The following is a 23,457-nucleotide window of genomic DNA, read 5'->3' on the forward strand; positions in this document are numbered from 1 at the left end:
CTTTCTTCCAGGGTTCAAAGTCTGCAATCACACAGTTGATGTTCAGAAACAATAACTGCAAATTATTTAACACCATTTATCAGTGTTTTGCTAAGACTAGAGACCAACCAACACGATCTACTTCCCCATGTTAAACGGACCAGTATGCCAACGGATGACTGGAAGGGACTGGATATAGCAAACTGTAAACATTAATAAAAAATCTTGGGAATGTTTTGAAAGAGCCCAACTCTGTTCCTTGATTGGACTTTTTTCGTTTGCAAGTACGTAATACAAAACCACTGAGCCATTCACAGGATCCAGCCAGCTTAACAGTGATGCTGTCCAAGTCATGGACTTACACCCATCACACTCAAATAAAACCAAGCCAGAGGTTCCTGTGCTCCTGCCAATATAAACATATTCACAATGATTCATTCCAAAGTTGTGTCTGAAGATTCCCTCAAAGAGAAAGATAATCCATGAATGAGAGTAAACAAGCACAATGTCCCTAATCTTCACTCTCCTGGGTTAATCAACAAAACAGAGTCTTCTCCCAAGATTTTAGTTTCTTTCTATTTCCGGTCAATAGGTAAAACTGAGTTATACTAGTAAATTCTAAGTTGGACCCCTGGTTTGAAGGGGACATACAACCTCTTAAGAGGAATGGCCATGTAAATTTAACTCAAACACTGACAACCTCCCTACCTTTACCCACCACCTCAAACCCCACTCCAGTTAAGTCTCCTGGATCTTTCTGGTGTGTTTTGAGATTTTTTTTTTTTTCAGGTTTTTTTTTTTTTTTGAGAGGGAGAAGGGAGGGAAATTTTGAAGTTTTATTTCTGCTCACATTGATTCTCATTGAGGCAGGTAAGGAAATTTGCAAGTAATTAAAAAAGTCTCGGCAACATCAACCTGCCATAAAAACTGTCCGATAAGAAACATTTCTTATAAATAGAGATTGTCACATGGTCATGAATCAAACAAGGTCTCTTCTAGGGGAAGTGGGGGAGTAGGAGTGGGAGGGTAGAAATTAGGGTTCTTCTCAATTACTTGCTTCAACATATTTTGTTCAAGAGGATTATCTGATGAAGCATGGAATTTCAGTTGTGGGAATACCCTATTACCAATGAACATTTCCATCACAGCGGTTGTAGTCTTTTGGTGTATAGACTCCTCTGTCCTATTAAGCTCTCTTTGTGGACTCTTCCCAAGAGCCATCAACAAATATAGAATGAAGAACCATGCCTCTTGCTAATGGTCAACACTAAGATCACAGATTCTTTTTTTCTTCAAGAAAGTCATCCCTAATCATTTTAGATAATGTGACAGTTCATTTTTTACAGTTAACAGACTGTTCCTTTATTCTAATTGTCTTCATATGGTGTCTACCTAACACTCCATAATAGGCACACAAATGGAAGAGCACAATCATTTCATAAAAAGTCAAGCAATTTTCTCCCAGGACACTCAGCCATCTAACTGGAAAACCAACCAGGTAATAATATCATTAATCCTTTTTTACAAGAAATGTTTTCAGTTTGAAAGAAGAAAAAATCACTCATCAGTTATAGAAACAATTCCATTGTTTCATGGAGTCATTTGCAAAAATGAAACAAGCAAGTTAAGACTTAATACTCAATTGCAGTGTACAGCACAGGGCTGAAGGCAAGACATAATGACTTTATTACCTTAAAACAGGAAAAAAAAAAAACTGGTTTACCCCACCCTACACCATTTTTCAGTATTTCTTAACTTAAGAGATTTTTAGACCCCTGAAAATCCTAGATTTGCTACTCAAGACAGATCAACCTATCTTGAGGCTTTCTGCCAATGAATCTCAGTGTTTCTATTTCAACAGCCTGTAGATTTGAAAGCTGGGTAGAGACATATCAAAAAAAAAAAAACTCCCCCTTCTTTGATCTCTACACCCAAGTTTCTCAAAAGAAGCCCCATGGAGAGTCTGAGGTTATGCTAAGTACGTGACTTGCAGTTGTAATCAATAGAGTGACATCCTGGTATAAGTGGGTTCCATTTTAGCCAACCCAAACCTGTATTTTACAAATACATATATAAATTGAATGACCAATAAAACACTTTAAAAAGAATGATGTATACCCGGCTCTAGAGGATATTTTCAAATAACAAAATTTGCTATTACACAAAAATTTTTCTCAAGGATTAACCATTCAGACACCAGATGTTTAGGCTCACTTTTTTCTGATACTTTTTAGTCTACTCACACTCCCTCCATTTCCTAAATCTTCAGAGCAAAAACTGAAGTCCTCTGTCCCTTTCAACTCTATAGAAGCACCATGTTTGTACCCCGGCAAACACATGAATTCCATTCTTCCGAAATATTTAGATAAAAGTAAGCACTAACCCAATCATAGATTTCAACAGACAGGTCTGGTAAGAATTTAACAGTCATCCCTTGTTATCCACAGGGGATTGGTTCCAGGATCACCCTCCACCCAAAACCCCAGCAGATACCAACATCTGTGGATGCTCAAGTCGCTTATACAAAACGCTATAGTACAGTGGGCTCTCAGTATCCACAGATGCCATAAGGGGCACTTGTAATCAGCATTTACTGAAAGGTCCATCTAGAAGTCTCTAGACTCACTTCGATTGGCTTTTCCTCTCTAGATCTCGCAGACTATTGTTTTAAAACTATCACCATTTACAAGTTGAACTGGCTACTACTTTTCATACTTAACTCTGAATGACAATTGCAGGTTTTAAAAATGTTTATGCTTGAAAGATGAAAAGTAGGGATTCTGTTTAAAATTGCTTTTTCATTCCATAATATATATGGAATATCTTCTTTCTCAACAATCAAATATACACATTCTCTAAACACTTTTATTACTATAAATTACCCTATACTACTGTCATTTTCCTCCCCAAAGACATCACTCTTATTAAATCTTGGACTTGAAACAGTGACCAGCTTTTAAAGTGAACGTCAATGCTTATTTAGTTTCTGAGGGACTGTCAAGATGTCAAACCCTAGCTAAAAGCTGTGTCATCTTAAACTGAAAGTTTAAGTGGAATAAACATTTAGTGCCAAGTAACTGTTTCATTTAAAACATACAGTCCTTTGATCATTTTACCTGGTCAAAGACCCTTCAAAGATTGGTGAAAACTCTGACCATACATATACTGAAAATCCTAACTTTAATTTCATAATCCAAATATGAAATCTCTTCGTATTATTTGAAATCTGAAACTCATTTCATAGACTGCCTAGGAAAGTTTAAAGAAAAAACAGGATTGGTCCTGATTTTTCCTTCCATTCGAGGTAATACAGCCAGAGCTGAATCTTTGATAAACAGAAAGTCATCCACATATAATAGAATCTTGTTCACCAAACACCCAATCTTTTTCTTCTACCCCATTTATTGCTGTGAGAAAGGCATCCAAACAACGATAAAGCATAAAAAAGTGGACAGGCAGTCACATATGTTCTTAACACAAGGTTCAGAGGAAAACCTAGACCTACTGGGTCTTATAAATATGATTATGATATTATAATATAATGATAATATAAATATGATTATGATTAAAATATATGTATACATGTGCATGTCTATATCAATCAGCAGAGACACACCATCCCTCTTTAACTGATGCTTTCCTTAGTGTTCATAAACAAAGGTAAAGAGAATAAATTTAAGGAAAAAAATATTCTCACAAATCCAATCTGTAACATTTTTCATATTAAAGTCAACCTCCCCCACCCAGTGCTACTGCTCAAGAAAAGTATTTTTTGATCTGGTTTTCTTGATGCCTCTAGGGTTTCAGTTATTTCATACATTTATCGAAGGAACTGTTGTCTATCTTGATAATTTTTTAGTGTACCTCCACTAAGTGCAGACCCTCATGTTACAAGAAATTTAAGGGTATTTTTTAAGATAAGAATCTTTAGTTTTGATGGAGATAAAATATATTTTGGAACCTGAAGGTGTACTTGGGGGGAAAAAAAACATAAGACACATTCACATTTCATTTACACACAGAAATATTTTAGTTGAAAGCCTCATCAATATAGGCATTTTCAATGTTTGGAATTCACATTTGCTGGGTAGTAATTCACCTGTGAAGTTATTAAGATATGTAATAGGTTCTGACCACCAACTAGGATGGGGGTGTGGAATTTCCCACAAACCCAACAGTTCGGACGCCAGCAGGGTGTCCTATAATTCAACTCAGTTCTGACACAATCTACCCAGAGCATCTGATTCCAGGGGTTAAAGTCTCAGTCCCACAAAACTGCCCTCCACTTCAGATGCCAATCACAAGCCCAGGTCCCTGTGCTTCTGACCTGCCAGCCACAGACTGGAGGTCCCCCCATGACCTCCCCCTGGCTTCAGATGCCAGCTTCCAAGTTCAAGTTGTTACCTGTACTTCTAACCTACTAGCTATTAAATCAGACGTTCCCACGACTTCCTCCTTGGATTTGATTAACTTGCCAGAGCTGCTCACAGAACTCTGGAAACCCATTTACCACTAGATTATAGGTTTATTACAAAGGATATTAAAGGATACAATCAACAGCCAGATACACGAGCAAGGTCCCTAACAAGGGAGTTCCTATCCTCCTGGAGTATGGGATCCAGCATGGTGTCCTGTGCAGGCGTTCTGATTCCCCAGCCTGGAAGCTCTCCTTTTGGGTTTTTATGGAGGCTTGATTGATCAAATCTTTGGCCACTGGTAATTGATTCAACCTATAGCCCCTCTCCCCTCCCCTCCAATCATGGCTGTTCCCCTGACAACCAACCCCTACCCTCAGGTGCTTTCTAAAAGCCATCTTATTAACATCAACCCAGCTGTGGCTGAAAAGGGCTTGTTAAATATAGTAAGACACCTATTTCATCTTTATGGCTCTGAAGTTTTCGGGAATTGACAACAAGAGATCAAATATTGTAACAAAAGTCGCTCCCATTGCTCTTAGCTCTAGGGAGAGTCCAAGGATTTGGGGAGCTGTGAGCCAGGAAATGTGGACAAGAACCAAATATGTACAAGAAATATATTCTGGTCATTTGAATGACCAAATATATATTTCTTAAAAACCCAATAAAATTATTTCTTAATTTCTGGTTTAGGAAAAATACTCGATTTGAATTTAAGACAATTTTATTTACAGCGCTGAAGCTAAAAAGTCAACACTGAACTTTCAAATATATTTCAGATGAGTCTGGAGATTTCTAAAATATTCAATACATTGATTAAAAAACACAACTTCATTAGGAACTGGTAAAAACCAAAGTGGCAAATATATTTGAGTTGTTTCACATTACTAGGAAAGTTTCTCTAAAACTTTCAACCATACAACATTCACTAAACAAACTTAAGAATCTTTTTCTAAGATTTTGTAGTATAACTTTACTTTATACATTTATCATTGGCCTCTAAAATTTCATGTGAACTCAGCTGAAGCTCTGAGTTATTTTACTAAATGATTTTGACGCCAAGTTCCAAAACCAAAATACACGACCAACTACTTTCAGCAATGCAAAAGGCAGAACAGCGAGACAACTCAACGCTTTTCTTACGACCTGAAAACAGAACCTCACTTCAAATAATTGTCCAAGTATTAGACTACACTCTAGACAACAGTCCATCACAGCAAGAGGCTGACTGAAGGTGGAGATTTATTACTCTTCATCAATTCTGAATATCTGACTGCTATTGAATCAATGTAAGCAGTATACGAGCAGCTGGGATCAGAACGAGTTTGAATGCCAGTTTTATTGATTACTGAAATGTTATTTTAATAACAAAAATCTTATTTTGGAGTTGAGGGGAAGCACCTCAATCTGTTGTTTTCCATTCCTTTTTTGGTAGGAGAATGACACAATCCAAGAAATATTTTCATCCACAAATTCCTGCAAAGCTGCAGATCACATACATGTAAGCACAATGCACAGCCTGCCCACTGGTAGCTCACAATTTAGTAAGAAGCCACACTAACAGTTCACCTGTGCAGACTGCAGGGCTGGCCATCGCCAGGCAAGAACAGACAAAAGTTGTTCAAAGAAGGATCAGTCATAATTGGTAGGGAAGAGGGGTGGGAAATAATATGGAAAATAGCTGAGAAGCTTCCAGGGACCTGTGACAGGTGGGATGTCTTGAAGGATCAATAGGTTTTCAAAGAGGAGCCTTTTAACCTTTTGGAGGAAGGGGGTCATGAGGAAAGAAAGAGGTAGTAGGAATAAAATGAACAAAGGTGCAAAGGGAGGATTATTCCTGTTTGAGGATGCAGAGAATACATGCAGGCTAGCAGTGAAAGGTAAGAACGGAGAGGACTCTGAACGCCAGGCCTTATCTGTTAGTTACTGAAGGTACTTTGAGTAGGACGAGGATAAGATTAAAGCTGTGCTTTTTAAAATAAAGACCAATCAATCCCACTAACCAAGGTAGAGAAGAATTGAAAAGAAGAGCTGAATTTCAGAAATAAGGCTGAAAGGATAATTATAATAGTTACTTTTTATTTTTAAAGTTTTTAGTAGTACTTATTATGTTCTAAGAACTTTACATTAACTAATTTATTCCTTAGCGTATTTGGTTAATCAGGAATTGTCATCCACATTTTACGGATGAGAAAGCCGTGGCTCAGAGAGATTCAATAACTTGCTCAAATTTGCAAAGTTTATAAGAGGTGGTGCAGGGATTTAATCCCATCTCTGCCAGACTCCCAAGCCCATGATCTTAAGAATTCGGCTATCCTGCCTCCTGGTCTGGATGCCAATAAAGCAATGAACATATTTCAAATGACCCCAGCTGCTTTGAAAAGTATGCCATTAGACAGGCAACCTCTATGATGGTTCTCTGTGAGCCCATTGCCTGATATTCATGCCCTGTGTAATATTCTCCCTCGAGTGTGGGCTGGACTTACTGGTTCACTTCTGACTAACAACACAGTGGGAGAGACGGGATACCACTTCTAAGATTGAGTGGCTCTATCTTTGGCACTTGTGCTTTTTCTCTGCCCTTCTCATCACTAGCCGGGGGCCTGGAGGAGGGAGGGGGGAACAAGCGGCCATACTGTAAGACAGCCCCACGGCGAGGCCCACGTGGTGAGGGACCAAGGCCCGCCAAAAGCCACATGAGTGACCACATGAAGCAGATCCCTCTCCCCCAGTAGAGCCTTCAAGCCTTCTCTTGAGACTGCAGACCAGACCAACAGCTTGACTGCAACCTCATAAAAGAGGCTCAGCCAGATTCCCAAATTAAGCTGTGCCTGGATTCCCGACCCAGAGAAATGGGGAGATGAAACATGTTTGTTGGTTTAAGCAGCTAAATTTTAGGATAATTTGTTACTCAACACTAATACAGCACTGATATTTAATTTCTGTTAAAGAGTAAATCTTTTCCTTTGTATTTGGAGCTGGGAGATAGAAGTCTTTCTAGGAACATTATACATCAAATACACAATAGGCAATCAGCCCAGATAACAGAGTGCTGTGTCCTTGACCTTCACACCAAAACATAAGTCAGTTAATCTACCCCTGTCAGCCTCTCATGGCTCCTCTCATGACTGTCCTCATTCTCCTTTTCTTGAACACACTCTTAGAGCTAGGAACAGGGGACATGGGAAGTGCCACCGGACTACATCCGGCTGCTGTGCAAACCTGGACCTTCCCACCAGCCACTCCTCGTGTCTAGGACGCTCTCCCACTTGCTCCTGCCCGCATACTCAACTCCTTCTCAGGGTCCTCGCTCTTCAACACTCACCTCAAAGATCTGTTTGCTTACCTCTACACACAAACAAACATACACACACACACACACCCAAGGCAGCCTTTCCTTTCTCTGCTCTAAAGCCTCTTCTTTATGCTCCCAAAGGTCCCGGGTATACCTCGGTCACAGCACCCAGCACGACACTAAGGGCTACAGTACAAACTATACTGTAATGACTGGCTACCTGCTTGTCATTTCCACTTGACTGTAAGCCCCTTGAACGATCGTGTCTTCCTATGTATCCACACGTCCAGCCATCAGTTCAGTACATGGCAGTGCTGGGCGCTCAGTAACAGTTTGAGATAATGGGTAAGAAACTGAATGAATTGAGGGGAGGGGTAGAAACTCTGCATTCTGAAAAATTATTTCAGCATCACCAGTTCCAGATGAACTGTCTGTCAGGCACATACACTACTCCAACTCCTAAACAGTAAAATGAACGTGATTATGTATCAGGGGAATTGCTGATACAAAAACATTAGAATTAGAAATAGTGCTTTAATTCATAGACAGGCCCCAGGCAGAGCTGTCTTTAACACACTTTTTTCTCTTTCACTCTCAACCCCTGATCCTGCTTCAGTTAAAAAAAATGTTCTCATCTTCTCAACATCAGATTCCCCACACTGTCCCCAGATGCCACAATCACCTCCACCAATCACCCAATAATCTCTTCCTCATGAAATGTTCAACTGCTTCATGCCCTCAAAGAGTCTTGCATCACAATTGGGTAAGCTAAAAAAATAACCTGGTTTTCTGAGAAACTGGATGCTCGTGGGTTGGTATTCCCATCTTGGCAGGTAGATTTTTCTAAGGGGATGACTTCACTCAAAGTCCAGCGGGAAAAGACGTTTGGAAATATGGGACCTCTCGGAAACCCTCCAGTCCCTCCACTGGGATGAGCTCCTCCAGGCACTAGAGAGGTGGTGACGCGTGGTTAGGACAGGGCTCTGGAGCCAGGCTGCCTGCCTTTGAATCCCAGGTCTTGCACTTTCTAGCCTGCTGATCTTGGGCAACCTCACTGACGCCAAAGTTTTCCACCTGCAAAATGAAGTAAGACCTACCTCTTGGTGGGAACTGGTGGGAAGATAAAATGGGTTAATTCAGGTAGAGTACACAAAAAAGTACCTAGTAAGTAGTAAGCAGTCAATAATTGTCACTAGTAATACTATGATTTTACTGTTATCATAACTGGCTCTGAAAAACCTGAAGAGAGAAATTCCCCAAGATAGGAGAGGGGTGGGGAGGGCGCACTTACTGATTTGATTGTTGAGCTTGAATGCAATGTCCAGCTGCAGGATGAACAGCATGAACTGGAACCAAGGACTCATCTCCATGGAGGGGAGGGGAATGTGCACAGAAAACACAATGTCATTGGCTTCGATTTCCCTTGGAATTGCTTCCTCGATGTCTCGGATCTTGTCGCACTGGTTGAGTCCCCAAGGCATTAACCATTTTGCCTTGTGATGGTTTTTACGGGCATCCACGCATTTCACTGACATGTAAGACACTGCCGTTGTGGGCCCTGGAGCTGAAAAGAGAATGTTTTTCTGTTTTAGAACCATCCACTGAAGCACCTATTTCTGGCAAACATTCTTTCCTCTATTGTCTTCTCTCCATTTTTCACACCGCCTTCTATAACTTGGATACAGTAATTTCGAAAGCTCTCCCAAATTCAGGGGAGGATCCTTCAGTGACCTCCAGAGGTGTCAGAGAGCATCCCCAAGAGCCTTCCCATTGTTTTCAAGCATTGTTATTTACTGAAAGAATACATTTACAGCTAGTTTTGCTCAGTTACCTCTTTGCTCCAAACCAATGTCACAAAAATCAACTGTGTTTCAATTTCTACCTGCCTAAGGATTTGGAGGGCTCTGGGCTTCACAAAACACACTGTCTGAAGTCAGAAGCCCTGGGTCTGAAGGCTGGTCAAACAACTTACTCTCAGGTAATTTTGCATAAATTGGTTAAATCTATAGTAGCTTCAGGATCCTCATCTGAGAAAAAAGATGGTTGGCTTCTAAAATTCCACCAAGGTTGTTGGTTTTTAAGATTCTTCTTACTCTGAAATTTTACAACATACTTTTGATTGAGAAAAAGAACTATTTTGACTCTGGGCCCCCACTTACTCTACCCGACAGAGAGTGGGAACCAAAACACTGACCCTTCAAATGTACACTAAAATGTGATCCATGCATTTCAAAACGGATCATCAAACTTGGAATATGTAACATTCACAATTTTGTGATTATAAAATGGTTATGTAATTAGAACAGACAGTTTGCACAATACAAAAATGTTAAAGTTCAAAACACCATTTACCCAAAATCCCACTAGAGGGAAGTAACCACTGCTGGAAAAGTATCAAAACATTATCTGTCTTTCCTCTGAGTATGTGATTAGATAAAAATTTATATGAAGAGGAATTAATGTGTATAACTTTAAAATACATACTAATATTAACACATAGTTTTACAAAATAGGACCATACCATACATAGTAATGTAGCTTTTTTTTTTTTTTTTAATTCACTTAGCAAAGCAGAGTAGCACAGTGGTGAAAAACAGCAGGTGTGGAGCCAACCTGCCTGGTGTCAGATCCTGACTCTCTAATCTCTGGTTGTGTCACCACTGATCCAAGCTAGGAAAGTTCTGGGTGAATTACTAAACCTGTCTGTGTATTAAAATTAATATCTCTTAAATGGCAACAATAATAGTACCTACCTCTCCGAGTCATTGTATACATTGAACAAGTTAACACTGAAAGTATTCAGAACAGTGCTTGAAAGCACATAAAAAACAAAATTAATTTTAGCTATCATAAATATTTTCATATATAATTAAACATTTTCAACTAGTGGTTGCAAAATAATCACATGATACACCAATTTTCCTACACCCCCACTTGGTTTGTAAAGGTTTTGTATAAATAAGAATAATTCTTTGCCTAATATGTTTTGTTATTAATTTATCTCAACTTTTCTATCTGCTGTCTCGATTTGTTTATGGCATATTTTAACACAGATTTCCAGATTTCATATACATTTCATATAAGGATTTCACACAGAATCTCTTTTCCATTATGTTTTCCCCATGCTTCCGTGTATTGAGACTTTCTTATCCCCAAATTCAATAGCCACCTTTACTGCTTTCTAGTTATTTTTAACAATTTCACTTTTTAAAATATATAAATAGTTGATGCACCTGGAATTTGTTTTGATATAAGAGATGAGGTGAGGATCTATTTTTATTTTCCTAAATATTTAAATTATTCTTTACTGAACAAACTCTTTCTTGTTGATTTATGACATCACCTTATCTCATGTACACCAATAGATGTTTCTGGACAATCTACTTTATTCCATGCATTGGACTGGAAACTCATGGCCCAATACAACATGGTTTTAAATCATGTAATTTGATGATGTGTATCAATATCTGATAGAGTAAAACCTCTCCCCAACTCCATTTCATATTTATATCTCTTTGCTGGGATTTGACGTAAATTACATTGAATCTATAAATTAATATGGACAGAGTCAGCATCCTTTCTCAGCATTTAGTTTTACTATCCAAGAACAGTGATTACTTCTCTATTAACTGGAGTCAATGTTGATATCTCTTTGAAAATTTTCATAGTTCTTTTCATGTAGATCCTTTTACTACAATATATTTTAAAAAAACTATTTATAAAACTTTCCTCTGAAAGTTAGTAGTAAAAGGAAAACATTACAAATTACGGTTTATGCGCATGGTTTAGGTATGTTAAATTTCATGCATAAGACACTTGGCATACTGTGCTTTCAGACCTTTTATGAACAGAAATCGTCTCTTATTAAACAGAGATCAAAGAGTACCTGGAGGAATACGTAAAGCGAGAAGTCACTTAAGACACAAGAGTGTGTATTATTAATATTCTGCCCTACTTCTACTGCTCAAATAGACATTTTTCTATTGATCTGTTGGTAAATATCAATCCTAATAGTAAATTTTGAATAGTAAAATGTTATGTTCTCAGAAAGTTGTGACAATGCCTGCTAAAACTTACCAGAAAACATAGCACTGCTAAAGTCTAGGTGAAAGTTTCTTCATTCATATCCTGCACACTGCAACACAGAGCCACCACTAACCTATGCCAGGGAAGTTTCCCTTTAAAAGTTAAAACTGTATCATGAAGACATTTTACACCTAATGCATCTAAAATCAGACATCTTGCTTATTATTAGAAATATGAATCAATCAAACTTTGGTTATCCTGACTCAGCTAAATAGCCCACTGACACTAGAAAGACCAAATGGCACATTTAACTAAACCCTTTTTAATGTGGTTGGAGATATAAACAGGGAGACAAAAGTCATGAATTCTATTTTTGCCTAACACACTCAAACTGACTATTTGCAGCAGAAAATAGTTACTGCATTTTAAAACTTCTATTCTTCCAAAATGAACCTAACCTTTTTTCATTTTTTTTTTCCTTTTGAAAAACAAGTCTCTCCCCTCCTTTGACTGAAATGAAAAATAACTAGCCGAGTTCCTCAGTTAAGCTCCAAAACCACATTCCAAACTTAATAACAGAGAAGCTGAACACTTTACGGGCACAAAGGCTGCATTTTTAATGGACATAGTGAACCCCTGCCTTTGTAGCAGCCTGAATTATTTTCATTTTTTCATTAGTCTAGTGTTTCTCGCATAAAGAAAAAAGTCCCGGGAATACTAGTATTTCATAAAGATCATGGCAATGAACTTGAAAAAACCTCAAATGCATCTCTGAGAATCACAAATATTTTTCTTTGCTTGAATAAATCAGTCTTTTAGTCTCAAAAACGTTTTGCATAACTTTAAAAACCAGAAGATAATTCAACATTTTCAATTTTTCTAGTTGTGTTCAAAAGGCAAAACATTTGCATTGTTTGAGAAAGTAAACAGACGATCTGATATTTAAATATGGACAGTTAATGTTCTCCCAATAATATGTTCACAGTTCTAGACAATTCCTACTCCAGCTAAAAGTGAATTCCTAGATATCTCTTATGTAGTAAGTATATCAAAGTGAACTAAAAACAAAGCTTCTAGCTGGTTGCCTACTGTAGGTGTTTTCATCAGCTGTAGCCAAAAACTGTGACTATATGGATCACAAAACAGGGTCTAAAACCAAAAGAAGTTTGATTTCTTTCTTTAAATTAAAAAAAAAAAGTGACGGATTTTATTATAAGAACAAAGAATGAAATGGAAGAAGCTGAAATTATTTGTAAACTTTGAACAAGCCACAATCAACTAACCAACAGTTATATGCAAGGGAAACCTTCGTTAGTCACCAGCGTGGTTCTAGGGATTAATAGTTTGTGTACTTAAGAAGGGGCTGGATGGATTCAGGTCAACAAACTGAGTCATGTTTGCTCAGGTGAAAGCTAAAAATAATCACTCCTCAGTGTTCCAAGGATAGTAATGTAATATCACCCAGCTGCCTAGGCACACATTACAAATGTCTCCTCTCCATATCCATAGCATTTAGTTGAAAACAAGGGGGCCCAAAGCTACTTCTACATCAGTACAATTTAGTAGGCAGAGCAACGCGGCCCAAAATGAATATGCCCTGGCACTGTGGATCGGTTACTTTATGGCAGGTTAATACAGCATGTAGAGTAGGAACAGAAGTTAGAAAGCCACAAGTTACTCTTTGAAAACACCACCCGAGTTTGAGGCCAGTTCTATTTGCCATGTCAAACATAGGCCATTTGTTATTCTTTTTTTTAAATCTGTATTTCAACACAGAATTTTTGGCCTCCACCTCTCCACTGCAGCAGAGAACTGTGAAATCTGACACCACACAACATTTAATTTTAAAATAAAATTGATATGAAATCAGTAAGACTTCTAATTCAAGGTTATGGAAAACTGCACACAGTCTGAAGTCTCTTTGAAAACTGTGTCCCTTCAATTACATACATTACTAAGACTCATACTGCATTCACCAAATATGTCTTGAGTACCTACTATGCACTAAGCCCTGTTAGGTGCTTAAGTGAGCCTAACAGACATCAGTCACTTGGAATACATAAATAATGGGGAAAACAGACAGTACTTAAATAATTACAGGAAAAAGTAATTATAGTTGTAGTGATACTATATTTATTACCCTGACATTACCTGAGAAAGAGCAATAGTCAGATATTTAGAAGGTAGGAGAAACAAATGCACTAAAATGAGGCAACGATTCCAGTCATCATTACAATTGACCTTGAATAAAAGTGTAACTGAACAATGACTAAACCTGTACTTCTTTTGGAAGAATATTCATTGACCCCAGTCAGCTTCCTGTTACGGCATCTCAAGGGCTGTCCAGTTTACAAATTACTATCCAGCCAACCACTACTGCTATCATGCTCAAAGCTGAGTCAACATCAAATCATTAGCCCCTACTCCTGCCAGAACCTACAATTAAAGAGCTGGATAGAGATACAAGACTTGGTTGCCTCCTAGAAAAGTTAAAATAAAACTAAAACAACACGCTGACAGGACACATGGTCTCCGTTCAAGCCAACACAGACTATTTATTTCTCTGCTTTATTACAAGTAAAGATTCCTTTAGCAATTATCCAGGAGTATTACTATTATGTGGGCACTGCGTTACCTAAAGATAGTGACAAATGACAGTAGTCCCAGAACCCGAGTTGCTCACAGTTGAGTGTGGGAGGCTGAGAAGTTGGCTGAAAAGTACATCCTGATTGAAGCGTGCCCCTACAGATGCCTGCACAGGACGCATCATCCGTGATGAGGGCTGGGAGGGCTGCTTGCCGGAGGCCGGGACTTAGACTTCAAAGAGGCAGGTTTCGCTAGCCAGGCGGGAAAGGGGACCGGAGTGGGGAAGGCACTGAAGACGACCATGTGCTGGGTCAGTGGATATCCAGAAAACCACACGTCAGTCGTCCCTCTGTATCCACAGAGGACTGCTTCCAGACCCCCACGGAGACCGAAGTCTGAGAATGCTCAAGTCCCTTCTATAAAATGGTGCCACACAGTCGACCCTCCTTATCAGCGGATCAGCCGTGGCTGGTCCATCTGCAGATACTGAAGGCCAACTGTATGGTCCACGTTTGAGTATTAAATTTAAAAGAGATCAATTAATAGGTGAAAATGCTGCACCATCCAAACCTTGCTCCAGCCCTTTGCTTTCTCTGACCAGTGGTCGAGTTCTCTAGGGGACCTTGGCTTCTGCTCCCAGCAGTCTGCTTCACTGACACAGCAATGTAAAGGAGAGACCCACAATTTTATTTGGGAGAATCTTTCCTTCTAAGACACTGTAGGTATCTTGTAGGTAGCCACAGGGCCAGACACGAACAAAGGGTGGTCAGGAAGGAATGGAGAAGCTCCTTCTCCTGTTGTGGCAATGGGGTCTCCAAAGAGCCTCTGCGGTCTGTAATCAGGAATAGCCTCCACCTAAATTAGAGGAAGCCTGTCTGCCTTGCAACAAAAATGATATTTCAAGATTAATCTGCTTTAGGCTCCAAGGGGAAGAGATGTGGAGAACAGACCAATTAAAAGGGTAATTCCTGTTTATAAGCATTAATAACCAGAACCCCTCAATTTGAAAAAAAAATATGATTTTAAGTAAAAATGGTCAAACATTTCAGAAATATTTTAAATAATTTTATTTTTGCAATAGCATTTTAGCTAACAAAAGTAAAAAAAAACTATACACACCATTTTAAAAACATGTAATCATTTCACAGTGTATATTAGTCAAATAATTATTCTATCTATACACCTAAAACTTATACAGTGCTGTATGTCAGCTGTATTTCAATAAGACTGGAGGAAGAAATTCAACAATTGCTATCAGATACTTTCTACTGACTCAAGAGGGAGGTTGATTTAACTCTTTAAACCTAGTCTTAATTCAAAATCTGCTGTCTTAATCTCTGCACCTGTGAAAACATGAATAATTGGTGTACTTATCTATTTTTTTTTAAATTTATTTATTTTCACCTTGTTCCCTAAACATTTTGGATTACTAGGAAGTGAATATAAGACTATTTTTTAAAAAGAGTCAAGGCTGATTTAAAAGGTTAGAATTAACGTTTGGGGCACTAAGAATTACTCCGCCTATGTCTGTGTCTCTAAAAGGAGAAGACAAAAGCTGGGTAACTTTAGCCCTCACAACTCTCACCTGAATTACAGCTAAATGGTTCAATGTCATTTCACTTTGTAATATGAAGGAAACTTCCATTGCCTGGCTATGAACGGTATTTATAGGAAGTTCATAAAAGACTATACACTCAAGTTGGTTCTAAGCTTTGCCTATCTGAATATCTGTCCTTACCTAGATGAGAATTTATATGAAATGCATTGGGTATTTAAGGCCCTTGGACAGTTCTAGGGTTCACTTAGAATTTTTTGATTCCCTCCCACGGAAGGGAGCAGGGAGAAGCGGAGAAGGAAGAGGAACATAGGTGGCAGAAACCAAGGAGATTAGATATTTACGTAACTACAATTTTCATTCAAAGGGCCCTCACAGAACTCACTGAACATAAAAGAATCTCCAGCTAAATGTAGAAATTACCTTTAAATGTAAAAACTGAGTTCCCTCAGAGACTGTGCCTGTCTTTCTCACACTCAGAAACCTCCCACTTTAATTCTAGTTAAAAGGAAACACGTGGGGTATACTAGACAACTGAAGTAGCCAGATTGTACTATATGGTGGAGTTGTGAGGTTTTAGACAGCTAGCGATTCCTTGAGACAATTCTGCTTACTGTTCCCTTCAGGTAAGTTCCTAAAAAGATTCCTTAGTGTCTACCACAGCATGTATCTAAGTTTTAGAATGTCTCCTAATAATGACCACTTCAAATTTTTCAGCTAAAGAACGTGTAAATACTTGTGTTAAACTGACTTAGTGCTTCGGAATTAACTGACTCGGTCTGTTAATTCCTTCACTGAAATTGCTCTGAAGTTAAAATGGTCAGACAGTCACTCTGCCTCTGCGACTGACTTTGAAGATGAAATTCTTCCATGTTTCAAACATACCAATTAAATCTTACTAGATTACTAAGTGAAATATTATTTCACAATTCAATCTCAATTCCTGGAGAACCAAAAATGCGTGTGCAGGGCCAAAGCTCTGGAGAGGTAATTTTTGGAATTATCCTAACCATGTCCTAGTGTGTGTAGTGGGGTACACTAAGTGACTTGCAATTCATTCTTGCCAGCAATTTTCAGTAAGTAGTAGTTAATTATGCTAACATCTGTTCTAGGAAAGCTAAATTTTTAAACACAGCAGAACATTTCTCTACACTAACCTACTACCACCAAAACACACAAATACACACACATCACATAGCAGAGCTGAATGCAAAGCAATTTGTACTGTACATACACAAGTCAAGCACGTATTTAAAAACAGTTCCGTACAATATAAACTTATAAATAAATGACAGACATTTTGACAGCAAACTTTCAGAAATTGTAGCAAACACTTGTGTAACTCACTCTGACTTAAAAAATACTGCATAATAGTGTATGTTTACATCTTCAGCTGACTGAGGATTTTAAATGCTTAGCCTGCAACCTCAATTGTTCTGGAGCCAAAGATGTAGCAGATTTGAAGAATAGAAGAATTGCTCTATATTTGTCAGAATCTACACAGCAATCAAGCAGCGCCACTTGGCTTCCATTACTTGCCTGGCTTGGATCCCGTGGAATTGAGGAGTGTTGGAACCAAGAGGAAAAAAATTAGAGTGCTTTGGGACACTGAGCCAAATTCTTACATAGTATTTGAAATGCCATGGTAAACATGAAGTTACTTTAGGCTCAAGAGTAGTGCCAGTTTTTTTTTACCTTTTTGAAAAAAATAATAAAATGCATAAAGGGCCCTTCCAGAGACTTAGCTTATAAAATCTGCCAACCATTAGACGTGCTAATTGGAGAAGCAATCCTGAATTCCAAATTCAGATTAAGACACTGACCCTCAACTTTGGTGTCTGGCAACAAAGAGAGACTAAATTAAGAAGCTCAACAGAAGTCCACCAGGTCACTAATTCTAACCTCTAGCTCTGAATACCTACAATGACTGTTTCTCCATCACTCCAGAAATACTCAAAACAGTAAAAACTAAATACACATGAAGGGAACACAAAAGACCTCCACAGAAAAACCAAATGGCTCATCTGTTGACGCTATTGCTCATTGCTCGGCAAACCAGTCATCTGGGCTGAATTTTTGACTTTATGCCAGTGCGTCAAAATCACCCACCATTCAGCCAAAAGGCTGTGGAATACAGCCAAGACCACCTATGGAAAGTGAATTATAGCATCTTATAATTTACTACCTTGGCTATGATCTCATAAACCCAGCATGGAGGGCGAACCAGCTCTGTGTGGGAAACCTCCCAGAGCCCCAATAGAGGCCCCTAGAGCTGCTCTGGCGGAGCTCTGGGGGTGGAGGTGACACAGAGGTGGCCAGCTGGCTGTACAAGCGGGCCAGTCTGCCACTGGCACACCTTTGGAGAGAAACTTTAGGGCTAGAAAACCCCCAAATTCAGTCTTCTAGGAGAAATGGCTGCTTTGTTCCGAAGTATCTTTTGTACTGTATAATAATTTCACACACGTTATTATTTAAAATGTGTTAATAGACATATATGATTTATAAATTACAGATATCCTTTTATCAATATTACCAATGTTAATAATGAACACGAACACTAACTAATATGTGGATTGCACATTGTATTTTACAAAGCACTGTCAGACACTTGGATCATCTAATCTTCACAGTAAACAGGTCAAGTTGTTATTATAATGGTCCTTGTTGCATGTGCGTAAGATTGGCGGTTTTGTCCCACCAGTCAGTGGCAGAGCTGGGACTAGAACTACGCAGTCTGACTTCATATCTGGTGCTCCTTCCAATATGCCACATTGTCTCAATTGCCAGTTTATTATTAGCCCTCACTATTTATTAGCTCTCTCAAATTACTGAGAGGTAATATGCAGAGCAGAAAGATGGATAAGGAAGACTGAATAGGGCCATAAGGAGCTCCACAGACAAGGCATCGCCCAGCACTGGGCTGAGCAGGGCATCCCACAAAGGGAACCAGTGGGACAGCTTCTCTGGAAGACGACAGTCAGCGACAGACGGCCTCGGCAGAGTTCCAGAAAAGGAGAGTGGAATAATGGGCTTCCGAAAGTGCACTGAACTCACCTGAAATAACGGCTACTCTTCCATATCTTACTGGAGTTTTGGTTGTAACTTCAAATTCCAGGCCAGCAGTCTGGAGTATCAGCCTAGAGAAGACCCGACCCAGGAGCATATGACAGCTGCATGGAAGTCTGTGACAGACCGTGCAGGCAGGTCAAGGGCCAAGGTACAAATGAGGCTGACTTCAGAGCAACGTAAGGAAGAATTCACTGGCAATTCCCGTAGGCAGACAATGGCACAATCTGACTCAGGAAAGGGCGAGCTCCCCATCCATGGAAACATTCAGGAAGTAACAGAATAGATAAGAGCCTGAACTAAGTGAGTTTTTCTCAGCGATAACAAAATGGTGAAGTCTTCTATTCATACATGTGGAACACTAGAAAATGGAGACCTTAGGGCCCAATAAAGAACTTCATGTAGTTTCTTTATGTTTCTCCATATTCTGACCCATTTTGAAAGACAGATAAAAGCGATTAAAGGAACAAAAGTACAGAACATTCTGAAGAGTCAAAATTTTAGTGTTGGACAGTACAAGCCGAGACTAAGGTCAAGCAAGGTCTGTTAATGACTTCATCTGGAATTTCACAAATGCCAAGAATAATCATATCCCCTTCCCGGATTATTCAAAGAAAAGTGGGACCTTTTACTCTGTGAATTCCCTAGAACTGGAGGTAGAGGTACATGTTAAGGGTAAACTGTAATTTTAACAGTCACATCTCAGGAACTGGATTTTTTAAAGTGTTGAAATAACAAAAGTAAAATCACTATGTACTTGTTAAAATATTTTAATATTTTCATCAGTCCTAGGTGGGAACTCAGGTGCCACCTCCTTCATTCAATTTGTTAAATGCCAGCATCTGAGGTCTCTGCCAATTTTCCTACAGTAACAAATGATCCTTACTTCCTCTGATCCCAGTATCACCTGCTCTATGTCTTTATTATAGCATTTTACTTTATTTGCAAACATAGTTCCTGGATCTACAAAATCATAAACTCCAGTGGGGAGGGACCATGTTTTATCCCTCCTTATGGAACCAAGCATAGAGGTTTGAACATATAAGTACTCCAAACCTGAAACGGACTATTTACATTAAAGTGTCTTTATGTCATAATAAACTTAACATTAAGTTATGCTCAATTTACCAAATAAGCTTTTATCAAAAACTTATTAAGACATCATTTTTTAAATGCCCTAGTGGATGAGATCCATGGCCTGCCTATATCAAAGTACAATTAAGACTAGCATTCAGAGAGAGTTTGGGAAGAAGCCATGGCTGCCTTCCATGATGCCAACCTCCCGATGGTACACACGGGTTCATTTCCACTTATAACAGTTCTTGCAGATCTTTATTAACCTATATATGAAATGAATACTGAATTTTGAGGATCAAAATGAACTTGTCCTAAACTGAAACACTCACTCCAAGAAAAAGGTAAATTTACACATCAAAAGAATGTGTGTGAGAGACAACAGGCAAGCAAAAACTTTTTGAAAGTTTGAAAAATTTCTTTTCAAATTCTGAAAAATTTCTTCCAAAGGGTTTGTAACCAATATTAAAACTATGGGAGCATGCTTAGACACCACTCTTTAGCCTGTTTCCTGGAAACTGAGGTTCTCAAAGGTAGGACTTAAAGTTATTTACCCTATATCTGAAGGGATCCAGGCCTACATAACAGAAAGAAAAACAGGAGACAAAGTGAGATAAAATATTCACATCTTAGCCTTAAATGTACATCATAAATGGCAGTATATTTGAAGCTTTTATAACAAAATCTGTATTCTTAAGAACCTACCTAAGAAAATTTGGGGCCATTTTGGGCCATCCTCCAAATAAGTCATTCCCTTTTAAAGGCATCAAATCCTACTTTGGAGATCAAATCTACAGAACAGGCTCAGAAGACAGAAACCCAGGCAAAAGACTCTTCCACTGCATGTACGATCTGTTTACCCAGCACTCTGAGTTTTTCTCTCTGGTCCAATGAATTACATATGAAACTTATGGGGAAAAGTAGCAAAGAAAAACAATGGAAGACTTCTGGTCTTCCTGTGGAGCACAGGATGGGTATCAGAAGTCTTGAGATGACACCTGGAGCTTCTGAATGGTGACGAGCAGTTTCAGTTGTGACCGAGGGAAGAGCTAGTTAGGAGGAAGAATTTGCAGCCCCTGTTGATTAACGTGGGATGTGTGTGAGAGAAGTCAAAGATGTCCCCAAGTTCCTCGCACAGGCAGCAGATGGATGGCAATGTCATTTGCTAGGAGAAGAAACCAAAGGAAAATGAATGATACGTCATATGACAGGCAGAATATATAGAAGCTCTAAGTACAGAGCTTGTTAAATCAAAGAGCTCAGTTTGTACTGGGGGGGGGGTGTCACAAATAAAAGGTCAAAACATGAATGAGTAAGATTTGGAAGAGGAATTAGATTTATTCTTGGTGGTTCCAATGTTGAAAGTTCTAAGACATAAAATCTGAGATCAATAAAATCAGACAGTCCAAAGTTAACCAGACCGGTTGAAGACAATGAGTTGCCCACACCTGTGTGAGTAGAAGTACTCCTCCTGGTGGCACCGGTAAGTGCAAGGAGCGCAGAGGACACACGAGCACTGGATGGGGTGGAAAGGTGGCCTCTAGGGCCTTCTCCATCATCACAATCTGTGGGCACTTTTCATACACTTACAGCGCCAGTTCTGGGCCACCGATGGTCTGCTAGTCCTGAACTACACAAGTGTGAGGATAAGAATCTTAGTGGAATGAATTATCCCAGGAATCAGGATTGTGGAGTTCTAGTCCTGGATATGTCACTATCCAGGCAAACTGTTCGACCAATCTTGGGCCCCAGTTCGCTCAACTGTAAACGGCAGTATTTTAACTGCTAAGTATTCCTAACCTAGAAATTCTTTCACTCTAACGGAAATTTATATGTTCTATGTTATGGTGAAAGTCATTCTTTTTAGGTTAAAAAAACCCCTTAAATTAGGATCACTGTATATGCCAATAGTACAGGCTGCCAAGCCTTGCCCATCTAGGCCCCTTCTCCTCTCATTTTCTGTGTATTTTCACATCTGTTAGAGGAAAAGACCTTAATCTCTTACCCTGTTCTGTTCTTTGTAGAGGCCAAAATGGGCTCTGGGTGTTTTCTATCTTCCAACAACTGGTGTAATCAACAAACTGTTCCAGAAAATAAGGGCAAGCTACAGCCAACTGTATATGTAAAATTTCATACCGATAAATTCAGCACCATGAAATATACCCCTATAATATATACTATACGAAGGTGGTCCAATCTAATCATAATGAAACCTTTTAGGGAAAAAAATCAAAACTGCATTCCAGTTTCCAGCCAGTGGCCCATACACTCACAGTATAACTCAACACAAAGACATTCCAATACAATGAAATAATTTGGAGCATCTCCAACCTCTATTTTTCAGGATGATAGAAATAAGCTCAACAGAGCTGAGTCTGTTATTCAGAAGAAATGGAAGTCGTGGCAAACACTGCCGTAAGCCAAAAGATCACTGACGAAATTTGTTAATGAGGTATCAATTCATAACATTCACTCGTATATTCATTTAAACCGCTGGGTTCTTAATATATTTCAAGAGTTGCCCAGATTATGGAAAAAACATTCCATAACAGAAAGTGACAATTACAGTGCAGCAAGGGAAACGCTTTCACAAGAAGGGTTCTTTAGGTTGCTACAGGCACCTACAAAAATGGGGGGGAGGATATAGCTTAGTGATAGAGTGCGTGCGTAGCATGCACAAGGTCCTGGGTTCACTCCCAGCACCCACACTAAAAAAAAAAACTACTACTACCACTACTACTACTACTACTACTAATAATAATAATTTTAAAATACATAAATAAACCTAATTATCTCTCCCCTAAAAAATTTTTTTTAAAAAAATAGGCATCTACAAAAACACAATAAGAAAACTTAAAAGCGAGTCAGAAAAACTTGGGTTCACATCCCAGCCAGTTACTAGCTATTTAGTTGGGCAATTCACATAACCTTACAAAACGCCAGTTTCTCCTTTGTAAAATTTTACTAACAGTACCCACCTTAAGTTTGTTGTAAAGATAAAATGGTTGATAGAGAGGGCCTATCACAGTACCTTGCACAGAGTGAGGCCTTAGTGAATGTTAAGTATTGATACTAACAGTGCTGTCAGCAGATAGAGAAGATTCTGGTGGGAGATGGCAACTTACTCCTTACTCTCTATCCTGTCTTCCCCCACCCCCTGCAGGATGTGCTCATCAACATTCAAGGAACTAGAAGGTCTGAATTTGGGGTCTTAAAAGTGAAGGTTCTCCTTGCAGTAAAGAGACCCAACAAGCAGAGATGATTCTATCAGAACCTTAACCTGAACATCTAAGAAGTCTTTCCCCAAGAAATACCCCAGCGATATCCTAAGCAGCCTGTTGTCTGAACACATAATTAACCCTTAGTTTTCTCCTCAGTGAAATGGGACCATAATATCTCTTTTCACAATTGTTTTCACAAATTATTAGAAAATAACTCTAACCAAATGTATTGACATGTCT

General features: G+C 38.9%; 1 protein-coding gene across 4 annotated transcripts in view; it reads right to left on the reverse strand.

Moving 5' to 3' along the window:
- WLS (Wnt ligand secretion mediator) overlaps positions 1-23,457 on the reverse strand; it is a 122,676-nt gene that overhangs the window by 76,734 nt on the left and 22,485 nt on the right. For 2 of the 4 annotated variants that reach the window (XM_032494554.1, XM_032494555.1), the window contains exons 1-2: positions 18,911-19,034; positions 8,981-9,253 (exon numbers count right to left, since the gene is read on the reverse strand). In XM_032494554.1, the coding sequence (XP_032350445.1) occupies positions 8,981-9,253; positions 18,911-19,019 (382 nt within the window). In that variant the 5' untranslated portion in view covers positions 19,020-19,034. Of the gene's footprint in view, positions 1-8,980; positions 9,254-18,910; positions 19,035-23,457 lie in introns of those variants that run through there. The other 2 variants (XM_014564616.2, XM_006191019.3) reach the window with 1 other exon arrangement.

The sequence above is a fragment of the Camelus ferus genome, chromosome 13, assembly GCF_009834535.1.
Source record: "Camelus ferus isolate YT-003-E chromosome 13, BCGSAC_Cfer_1.0, whole genome shotgun sequence".
NCBI lineage: Eukaryota > Metazoa > Chordata > Mammalia > Artiodactyla > Camelidae > Camelus > Camelus ferus.